Source organism: Sinohyriopsis cumingii, chromosome 15, assembly GCF_028554795.1.
Source record: "Sinohyriopsis cumingii isolate HCF-2022 chromosome 15, ASM2855479v2, whole genome shotgun sequence".
Lineage (NCBI taxonomy): Eukaryota > Metazoa > Mollusca > Bivalvia > Unionida > Unionidae > Sinohyriopsis > Sinohyriopsis cumingii.
Genome location: NC_142975.1, coordinates 75365151 through 75377453, shown reverse-complemented (window position 1 = coordinate 75377453; position 12303 = coordinate 75365151). Strand labels below are relative to the sequence as shown.

Genomic DNA, 12303 nt, shown 5'->3' with positions numbered 1-12303 from the left:
TCTATTCAGGTCTGTCTGAAAGGCATGTACATTTATTCTGTGGTGACATGCAAGGAGTGTTTTTGTTTTGGGTTAATTCAGTTTACAGTACATGATAGGCTATATACAATGCAACTGATATATCTGGTGGAAGAAGAACCTGGACAAATCGTGGGAAGAATAACAACCTGCTGGAAGCAACTGGCAAGTTTTCTCACGTACCCTGGACACTGGCCAAACCTAAGATGCATACCCACGTAAAAGTGAGAGATGATCGGTAAATGTGAGCGCTTTTACCCCTCAGCCCCTGTGAGGATTGGGGTTTTAGACAAAAATCATTAGCACTTTAGTCCCTCCCCATGGTATATAATATGTGGGTATATACATATCATTAGGCCTATCTGTATGTCTGTAATTCTGTCACTAAACATTTGTTTCTGGAGTACAGATCTGAAACTTTTCAAAACTTTTTTTCTGTTAGTCTTGTGTATGATGTGCAACAGATGTATAGTTCAGTAAATGTCTTTATAGTTGGAAGAACTAGCAGACTCAGAAATTTACTAGTCCTGCTGAATCTTCACTAGTCCTTCAAATGAAACAGGGAGCTTACTAGCCATTGGACTGTTGCGATTATGAAAATTACTAGTCCAACGGGTAATTTACTAACCCTGTGCTATCAGATACTACTCTTTTCAAGCCCTGTGCACCCTGATTGTTGGGGTGAAAAAGCTTGTTTCTGCTATATATTGAACGCACATTTGATATCCTACACATAGAATAATCTTGATGATTTTGCCCTATTTTTGTTATGAAACAATGTTCTGTCATTTTGACTCATGACATTCAATTGCATTACAATAAAACAGTTCTTGGTATCTCTGTTATATTCTGTCTGTGCCTAATATTTGTAGGTGGCAATTATGGCTAGCTTGGGACTCGTCACAAAGAAGCATCAAATACTGTGATATGTGACAAGAAATAAAATAAAGAACCAAAATTATATTCCTCCTCCCAAATTAATTAATTGAGAATTTATCTAGAATTACTTTGTATTTCTGCTTAGCAAATTAATAAGGCTTAAACCACATCCAATTTTCTTCAAAACTACATTTCTGTCGATGAACCATTGATGACTATCCATCGTTTTCATGTGACATGACAAAATATGTGCACTTCCATAATTGCCATTTTATTCCCTAGCCACACTAACTGGCACGTAGCAACATTGTTCTTTCCACATAATGAAGATATGTCTTATTTTGTGTGTAAGGATATCCTAATACATGACATTCTTTTGTGCATGTCAACTGTATAAGACTGTATGCATGACTTTCCCCCCATTTTTACATTATAAAAACCATTGAAATTTCAACCTTCTTTGTTATTCTTTCATAAACAAATTGATAATTCATTAAACAGATGCATAAACAAATTGATACAGAAAAAAGTAGAAACATATAATGATTACAAATTTTAATGAGCTGAAATCAGTCATTTGGTTATCTTTCTGGTTAAAAAGCCAATTATTAATATATTCATATTTCTGAAAACATTTAAAGAATACTCAGTTATAGCATTCAACACAAAGTCATGTTAAGTTTTGCACATGTTTCATTTTAATACACCGAAAATTAAGTGTCTTCCAAACAGTTCTCACTTTCATATATTATCATAAGAAAAAGATATGTGACCAATATACATACCAAAGCACAGTAACATTTACATTCATTTGTTTATCACATAGTGAACTTGTGTTATGTTAGGCAATGCCAGTTCCTTGAAGTCCAGCTTGAGGCAGGTCAGCTAGCAGTGTTTGCTGGGCAACTGAAATTCCATGCAGGTAGTCCAGTTTTTATGTAGAAAAACAATTTCAATTTTGAGACCATTTTCCTTGCATCGTCCATGCCATGCTAGGAGGTAAAATTGGAATTGATGCATGTGTTGGTAAATAGTTTGTTATGCTGCATTCAAGTTCCTGACATGTTTATTTAAATACATTACCTAATTACATCGGTATACGAGTCAGCACATTGTAGTACATATAATTTCTTAGTTTCTCTGGTCAGCATTTGTAACAATAATAAATCACATTCTTTTATGTTTATTCCTGAACAGATTCAGTGAATGTTTTAAGTAACTAAATATAGCATCACTCAAAAATGAACTTTCTGACTAAGCTGCAGAAGTAACTGCCTGAATCACTATATATGACTTAGTTTTAATTTTTTATTGCAAGTTTCATATTGATATTTGCTGATTCATGTATTATGACTTCTGGTTATATAGTTCAAGTTTCCAGTGGGTCAGTTCCTTTTTAGGGAAGAAAGAGTTCCTATGTTTTCTTAATAAAACTTTCATACATGGTCCCTAAATGGAGGCTTAACAGTAATTCTCAAATGACAAGGAAAGGGTTCAAATCTAATTTAAATTTGTCACAAATAAGTGGGTGTTCTTATATTTAAACAAAGATATTTAAAGTTTTGCAAAAATGGGCATGGGGTTGCATGTATTACTAAGCATGGGCTTGCCTGTGATAACCATTGTAACTTGGTGTGTCAGTATGTTTCATGTCCTGGCCACTTCCTCACTTGAACTGGCCAACATCTTGCTTAAAATAGACCTAGAGCTCAGAGTTAAAGTGGCCCATTCAGTCAATGTAAACTATGCCCTGAAGTTCCAGATGTATATTGCACATTTGAAATTAAACAGTGTAGTTCTTGATGGTCATGAGAACACTTTGTCATGTAGAGCCATTTACACACATTTAATTAGTCATGGTCACTGAAACACTTGACTCCTAACAAAGGGCATGAGTTGCATCTTAATGGTTCAGCCTCGGTCTGTAATTATAATTTTATGTTTTGTGGTGGTTAAATATACCTCAACAATATATTAAAAAAGCAGTAAGTTCCGAACTTAGAAGTTAAATACCAAATTGATTAAATTCTCTTTTGGAGAATAAATTCTAATTTGGAGCTCCTTTGGTCAAAATGTCACGAAAAATAATAAATGTTTTAAAGAAATCCAAGATATTTTGTTTAAATGCTTATTGCCATAGATCAGCTACAGTTAGTGTAAATTTGTATTGTCTGATTCTGTCAGTGAAAGGGCTGTTAAAGTTGGATTGGAAGGAAAGTATATTTTCATCCATAATATGGTGTGGAGGAGTTAGCTGTTGCTTGTAATATCCCTTTATCCATGTACCTTGTCATTTTCATTTCTGGAACATAACTCCAGGTCTTTCCAATAAACTTTTAAAATTTGTATAATTGTCAAGCAAGTTGCTTATATGTGCCTTTTGGTACGTAGTTTCTCCAGATTCAGTATTATTAATGCTGCCAGTGCTTGCAAGATTTTGGTCCTAGTGTCTGCCCACTTAAGCTTGTAAGCGTGACTCTGCACAAAGCATTCAAAGTAAACAGGTAGATTTGTGTAGCATATTTGTATTTATATGTAGATGACGTATTAGAGTCTGAGGCCAGTGAAGCAGTTTTATAGTTTTTAGCTTTACTGGCCATATACCAGAATAGCTTATGAAATGGTCTGTTGTACATTGTGCATCATCCAATATCTGTCCATTACGACAAATTGTTTATTGCTACTTCTCCTAATCTACCTGGAGGATTGCCACGAAACTTTACATACACAGTCATGCCAAAGTTTTGTTGGTCCTAAATGAAAATGGCACTGCTTAGACATGGCTAACACAGTGCCATCTGGAACATCTCAGACATATAGCATGATGTGCCACCCAGTCACATTATCTGGACATAGGTTGACCTGTCCTAATACTAACCTGTTGATGCTGAGTTCCTAGTGAGGCAACTGCTAGTACCATTTTCAGAAGTCTTTGGTATGAACTAAGCCAGGGTTTGAACCCACAACCTCCCACATTCAAGGCAGATGCACTAACCAAGATATGTGTTACTCTATTCCATTGCTTCAGCATGGTGCAGTCTTTCGTGTGTTGAAACAAAATCAAACCATTATCTTGTGTTCCTTATGTACTGCATAATTAAATGTATATGTGGAGTTTAAAGAGAAAAGAGGGAGGGGATGGTGTATTAAACCTTTCGTTTACCATCTTCCATCTGGCCAGGCAGGCTGGCATCGTCCCTTTTGGAGAGCTGCTGTTGCTCATTTTGGTAGAACATCAGGCTTGTAATTCATGAGTTGTGGGGTCCATGGGAAAGGCACTTTAATGTTATTGTTTCCTTGTGTAGATAATAGCCAGTAATGTGTTAAAATTGCTGTTAAAATCCACAAAAAACCAGACAAAATCATCTCTTTTGGTTCCTGGACAGTTACTGAAGTTCCTCTGAACGTTTCTTTGTAACTTGGTGTGTGTGCACCTCTTAGCCCAAGGGAGACATTACTTGTGGGATTAGTAGTTGCAAGGTCAAGGCCACTTGTTAAAATTAGATTTATATTTTGGATCTAATTTCTGGACAATACTTTCAGCACTATACATTGCAGTTGTACCTAACTTTCAACATATGTTCCCTTCTGTCCAGGAAAAACTGCTATTTATTTGGGGCAGTGTATCTTCATGGTCAAGGTCACTTGTACTAAAAATAGATTTGGTTTTTGCATTTTAGTCTGGATCAAAACTTGAGCTCTCTTGAATCATTTTGAATAAAACTGGGTAAGTTTATTATAATCTTTCTGCTTAAGTCTGACCTTAATTTGGGAGTCAATAGATTCTCATCTTCAGATATTTTTATCATTCCTGTGCAATAACACAATGTTTATATAAAGAACCATGTTACATACATGTTACCCTTTTCTTGAAAAAGAACCCAGACAACCATCTCAATTCCTGAGAAATTGTAGACCAGTAATATCTCAAAATGATTGAAAATTGACCTAGCAGTACTCTAGTATACATCTTCATGTGTACGCAATGTATGCTTTACAGTGTTCAATAAGACAACTACTTCAATATGCCATATGCTGGCATGGTGTTGGATCACATGTGGTAATGTTGTTTATAAACGTTTTCTTTATGAGCAATGTTCTTTTTGCATATGGAGGTGTCTATTAAGACAAATTAATTTCACTGTAGACAAAATACAAGTACATATTGTAATTTACTGACCACTTCCAAAACCATGCCATTGTAGAAAATATATTTATTATATGTTAATATTGTAAAAAAATGTCCACGTTTGCATGACTTCCATACCTCCAAGAATGAAAGTGTCAGAAATGTTCCAATGACATATATTTATAACTTTTTAAATGTGTGAAGTGTAAATTAAATGTTTAAATTTTAGAGGCCTTCAGTACACACAAGCCAATTTTCTGATCAGTCTCATTCTTCCTGAAATGGACACTCATAATTCCATTATGTATATTCATTGGAGTACAACAGTGGAAAGCTGAGAATTATATATATATAAAGATGGTAATTTTGCCCAGGTTTGTATGTAAAGGTAGCATATTTAGGTCAGTACATGCAAAGGATTACTTCTCAACTAATGCAGTCAGTTTTACTTTTGTCATTGAATATCTATTTAACCTGGATCAGTGTTATTTTGGTAACACTTTCTTGAGGACAAATTTTGCTTCATGAAATGGCAGATGATGAGGAAGAAATATTTTCATATTCAAGTATTGAATCAACAGTAACTGTTGTGAGCAAACCTGTGGAGAAACTGACGTTCCCAAAACAGAGAAGGTGTGTATAATTTGTACTGGATGGTACGTATTTCAGCCCCACACTTAATATGGTACTTGGGCTTAGTAAATGGTGACCGTATTTTATACAGAATGTCTGTAGTAAGAATGATAGAAATTATGATGAATGCGTTTACTTTTTTAAGACTGCCTTGTTGGAAGCTTGACATTGCCAATCAGTGTGTGTGTCTCATTCCATTCATTTATAAATCAACACTAATAGTGTAAACTCAGAGTTCACATTTTGTTCATGTACTTTCTTCTGTCTTTTCTAATTAAATAATGGACAGGCTTGATAAAAATTGATGTCGAATTGTTTTTTTGGTCATTGATCAGAAAACCTTATGAAATGACCAGTAACTGTGTTCGTCATCTGTTGATAAGAATTTGCTTTCTGATTCTTCTCCAAAACCATTATGAGGATTGCAATGAAATTTTTCACATGCATTCATCTTGTGGTCTAATTGGTCATTATAAAATGGTTCTCATGGACATCTGTATGGTGGTCAGCTACTTTTGTGAAGGAGTTTTCACTAAAAGACTTATTTTGTTTTCTTGCTGATCACAAATGAAAATGGCGCTGATCAGACCTTCAGTTTTTATCGTTATATGTGGTTTGCTTGAAAATTGTATAATAGCTGCTTCTCCTGAATTAATAATTGCAGCAACAACTAAAAGACTTGTGATATTTTGTAGGTCCTGTGTAAAGATGTTGTCATTCAGATGATGGCCATCACGGAAACTTTGTCACTTAAGTTATCTTTTAGGGATGGTAACTATTATTGTCAGGGATTTTTCACTCAGTAAGACTGCTTGTAAAATAGTTGGTTCTGAATGAAAATGGTACATATCTGACCCAACATAGTTGTACCTTTATGAATTAGTTATGAAAACCTGCCCTGATTGACCTTGGGATCAAGGCTAAGGTCACTGCTTGCATTTTTTAGTTTATTTAGGAAAAATATGGAAGCATGTACATACACAAATAAATTTTTGTCCAGATATTGAATGTAACCGGATTTTTTATTTCAATTAATGAATGCTGAAATTGGTTTTAAGGTCAAAGGTCTTGGGTTGTAGCTGTACAGGCTTGTGAGCATGACAACTCGAATAACTGTGATTGGACTTAAATTATTTAACCCATTTTGCAGATATATCTGAAGAATACATTAACAGATACAGCTTCAGCAAATTTGATTTCAAAATTTGGTGAAGGATGGAGATGGGTTTATTGTAAAGAATGGACTTTATTAGAGAAATATATGTATTGGATTTACTTTAGGTTTAAGCATAGGGGATATTGTGAAATCCTGCACCAGCAGATCCACATGTCAATGGACATATCTTAAACTCCTGAGTAGAATCTCTTGAAATGTGATAGTTATCTTTTCCTTATGATAACTGTGCTTAAGAGGGGTAGCAAGTTATCCTTTATGCCCTCATAGGATGTGGGTTGGAGGTGAAATATGGTACAGTACTTTTGTTTTCATGATAACCATGCACAAGAGAGTTACCATACAATTCTTTACCTCCTTGATGTTGGGGCCCCGAGTGGCCGAGTGGTCTAAAGCACTCACTGTTATGGATCATTGCCATCTCACCTCTGTCTGCATGAGTTCGAGTCTCGGATTTCGGCTAATGTGATTATGTGAGAAAGCTTGCCAGTAGCTTCTCGTGGGTCAGTGGTTCTTTCCAGGGGTTTCCCATGTTCTTCCTCCACCATTTATACTGGCCGCCATGTATAGCCTATCTTGTGCTGAAAAATGGCGTTAAACCCTACAACAACAACAACAACAACAACCTCCTTGATGTCCCTCAGAAGGGTTGGGGTTGAAGGTGAAAATTTATAAAATATCATTTAAGGCAGGACCATGGACAGGGTAGGAAAGCTATGATAAAATTGTGGAGGCCTACAAAGGTCAGGGGGCCCACCGCTGTCAGTTTGTAATTCATAGGGACTTACCAGGAAATTTTTCCTTAGGCCCACAAATCCTATCCACATTCCAGATGTAGTGTTAGGATTGATGGTAAAATTTACTTAAATATCAGTTACAGTGGAATTTTTTTTTTTTTTTTTTTTTAACCAAACTCTCATGTCATTCGGAGAAACGGTTGATGTCTATTACATACATATAATGTATCTTGGGTTGTGATCTCATGGATAAAGATGGTCTGGTTGAGAACAATTATATAATTTGAAAAAATCCGCAGAATGTTGAGTCTTACCTATTCTACTATCGCATAAACTTCAAACATTACCACTTTACTAGGGCAAGAAAATAGGTCACTGTAATAAACTTTGACCTGTGGCTAAAAGTATCCCTTGCAACAGATGCATTGATCAGATTGCATGAATGTACGCATAACAGTTTTGAGCAAAACCCTTCATGATGATTGTGCCTGTCAAGTTTAATCACTGCAGATTGAACAGTCACTACACTTTGTGTTGCCCATGGTGAGTAAAGTCCTCCATGATGAAGTCACCCTTCTGATTTCAGAACTGTACATGCAACAGCTAAAAACATAAAAATTAACATAATAACTGGAGTATGAGAATAGGTCAGTGACCTACTTTTACCCATGGTAAACAATAACATTTGAAGAAAAATACACTACTCAAATTTTATGACTGTGCATACAGTAGCATCAGAGAAACTGCTAAATGCAAACATTTAAAACTGATATCTATATCAGTGATGACAAAAACAATGACAGTGACATTGCAGTTGGAATGTGGTCCCTGTGCCTTGCTTATGCTTTGTAGGCAAGACAAAAGGGGATTGTGGTGATCTATACATGATGGAAATTCAAGTGATATTTGTGATAATGACTGTGGAAATATTAACATTCATTTTGTTTAGCATTTATAATCCCCTCACCAACAAGAATGGTAGAGAATATAGCATTTTGTTTCTTCATTGGCTTATTTGTTCTTTTTTTTTTTACCCTGTCAATACTTTGTTACCCCCTAAATATCTAATATATTATTTAATCAACATTTATGAAAATTGATACAGGGATGTATTTTATGACTCCGCCATACTCAGCCATACAAAACTAGGTCACTGTGCATGTTTGAGGGACTTACTCAGCTGTTTGTTCCTCACTTAATAATTTCTTGGACCCTGTTTTACATAAACCAATGAAAACTGATATTTAGAAACATCTCAGTATAAATAACTAATCCATACCAGAAGTTGCTCATTTTGATCTAATTTGCACTCTTGAATGACTTGTATTTTCAGCTTTCTAATTTATATACCCCTAATATCTTGGACCTTATTCACCCATATTCATGAAAATTGGCATGGGGATACATCTTGGTGTGAGTAGCTCAACCATACCAGAACTAGTTACAGTATGGTCCATTTCACCAACACTCAAGAAAATTTGTTGATAATTTCATTTAAAAAGATAACTGTTACATACAAAAACTAGGTCACTGTGACCTGATTGTCACACCTGTTCATTACACTATAATTTTGTTGATCCTATTTTACCAGCATTCATGAAGATGGAATGTGGCAGTGTCCCAAAGAGAGTAACTGGATCATACCAAAAGTAGGTCACTATGACAATTTCTGAGGTTTGATTAACTTGCATTTTCCTCTTTACTTGTCTGTATACTGTTAGCTATTGTCAAAATGAATGTGCTCCTGTTGGTGAGAGGAATAGTGTTTACAAGCCAGTATCTGGTAAATAGTTTTAAGCACCTGTTGCCTAGTTAATTTTCCTGGATGATAACATTTTAAGCTTTGTTTTACTACAGGTTATGTTTTACTTCTTCTTCGGTGGCCTCTTGGATGGCCACATGGCCAAGAGCACATGCCTTTGCCAATTAGTGTCATCTCTGACCTTTGTCCATGTGTGTTTAATTCTTGGGCTCGGCTAGTGTGTATATGTGAGAAAGCTTGCCAGTAGCTTCCTGTTTGTTGTTGGTTTTTACCTTGGTTTTCCCAGATTTGTCCTCCTTCAGTATAACTGGATGACATGAATAAGTTTGATACTGAAAAATGGCATGGGTGGCACAATAACTACTTCAGTTCTTTGTTCTTACAGTAAATGACCATGTTAATTTATATGATAAGTGCCATGAATAATCATGCTATAATGTAAGCTTCCCAGCAGAAAATGAAAATCAGCATATTAGCTTGCAAAGAAAGGCAAAAGATGTTCTTTTTCGGGATTCTGCACAAACTAGTATGAGAGGATATTCATAAAGAAATGTATTCTAATACGACCTATTTAAAAACTTTGTATATACATATATTTAAGCAAGCATTTTTGGTTCAGGTAACGTGTTTACTTGTAGTAGTTGGTGTTGAGGCCTAAGCCAGGAAATTCTTACTTTGATCATTGAGTCAGACCTAGGTTACATGAAATGTTATTGTTTTCTCAGTATCAGCCATTGACAGAATTTGTCACAGGTGGAAGTCTTCCCAAATATTCACAAAATTTATTTCCCCTCTTTGCCACCCCCCCCCCCCCCCCGACCTTTGGGGTTACATTGAGCATTTGAATCCTTCACTTTAATCTATTCATCCTCATGTAATATATCACAATATGATTACTCCCCCACCCCCAATGGGTGTAGATGAAATTCAGGTTTATGTGAAGTGTCTTTATTAACTGTTGTACTATGACCATATACCAATTATCCCTATCTTCTATGGAGCTGTATTCATGATCCAAAACCTTTTCGTTACACTTGAGACGTGAATGCCCACTATGGCTACCCCTAACTGCAAGTTGGTGTAAATAATAATTATAATCATCATCATCACCATCATCATCATCATCATCATCATCATCAACAGTTTATTTAATGAGGGTACCTCAGTTACATTGAGCCCCTTTAAGATATATGTGGAAATCAGCTGGCATGGATATTTACAGAGTGCTGTGAATTACAGTCCATCTCAGAATACATATGCACACATACGTATACACATGTACAACACATACATGTACACTCCAGTTACAGACATGTACCAGTGAACCACTTGTGTACAATGAGGTTGTTTAGTGAGCTATAAATACTGTAAAATGTCATTTACCCACTTAAGGCAATGCACCATTGGCTATATTCTATAAATACTGTAATATGTCATTTACCCACTTAAGGCATTGTACCATTGGCTATATTCTATAAATACTGTAATATGTCATTTAGCCACTTAAGGCATTGCACCATTGGCTATATTCTTTTAGAGCAAACATATGATACGATGTTCAGTAAGCTTTAATTGTTTTCCCCTTTGTATAAGTGATAAATTTTTTGTTTTGTCCAGGAGGGTCTTTTAAATAAATTTTTATGGATATTGGACTGTTCCTGCCTCTATGCATTGTTTAGCCCTGCAAAGATATATGAGGATAAATAACAATAACAGCAATTAGTATTATTCTTGTTGTTGTTGTTTTTGTAATGTACAATTCAGTTGTAAATCTTTGAAAGTGTATGTCAAGAATAAAGTACATTTTAATAATAAAAACATTTTTGATATGATCTGAAATACCCTTCACAATAGGAAAAATCTTGTGATTGTAACTGACAATAAAAAATGTTTTCTTTGTATTAGAGCACAAAGATGTTTTGTCATTTAACTACTGTTAAGCTACAGAAATGATACAAAGATTTAAGGGCCACATCGGCTCTCATAAAAAGACAATAAGTTCACTTATCCTTTTTTGCCATGCACTTTGTAAACACAATGATTAAATGATATTGTGTCGAATGAATTGCAGGCAGTGTGTGTGGGCTGGGGTGGGGTGGAGGTGGTGGATGGGTTGGTGGATGTCATTTTGTAACCAGGATGTTTTGTACCCAGCATTCTACACATTATTGTATTTTCCATTAATATTTGTTGAAATTAATAGAAAAGATGTACTAATGTTTATAATTTTGTATTATTATTATTATTATTATTATTAAAAATTAAAAAGACGTCAAATTGTACAATTCTTCAAAGAGCAATTACACAGTAAAATCAGAAAATTATACAAGTCTAAAATGGATCTTAAATTAAGTTTATGTACATAAGTATAATAGTGCATTAAATAACAAGAACAGATTTATAAACAGTGTTAAAGTGATGTGTGTGTGTGTGTGTGATTTGGATTTTTAACGTAGCTTTAACAATTTTTCAGTTATATTGCTACGATGTCTGCAGTGTGGCAGTTTATAGTGATGTCTAGCACTGGGGCATTATGCCACAGACATGTAGCATCATGTCCAACCCAGTCACATTATTCTGACACCAGGACAACCAGTCCCAACACTAACCTCTTAATGCCGAGCACCAAGCGAGGCATGTGTTAGTACCATTTTTATGTCTTTGGTATGACTTGGCGGGGGATTGAACCTGCAACCTCCAGCATCCAAGGCAGATGCTCTAACCACTAGGCCATTGGAGCAGTCGTTAAAGAGATGTACCAAGAGAACAGAACATAATTACTACAGCCAGAAAAGTATTTAGAAAGGATTCGATTAGACTAATTGACTGCTCTGGTGGCCTAAGTGATCAGATTGTCCACCTCGGATGTGGGAGGTTGTGGATTCAAATCCTGGCGAGGTCATACTAAATACTTATAAAAATGGTACCAGAAGCTGCCTCTCTATTTAAGTGCTCAGCATTAAGAGGTTAG

At 35.4% G+C, this 12303-nt stretch overlaps 1 protein-coding gene across 4 annotated transcripts in view; it reads left to right on the top strand.

Moving 5' to 3' along the window:
* The window catches only part of LOC149782091 (tyrosine-protein phosphatase non-receptor type 11-like), a 134350-nt gene that overhangs the window by 28925 nt on the left and 93122 nt on the right, over positions 1-12303 (top strand). For 2 of the 4 annotated variants that reach the window (XM_089933524.1, XM_089933523.1), the window contains exon 1: positions 5541-5659. The exons of the other annotated variants lie outside the window; for them this stretch is intronic. In XM_089933524.1, the coding sequence (XP_089789650.1) occupies positions 5556-5659 (104 nt within the window). In that variant the 5' untranslated portion in view covers positions 5541-5555. Of the gene's footprint in view, positions 1-5540; positions 5660-12303 lie in introns of those variants that run through there. 4 annotated transcript variants of the gene reach the window in all.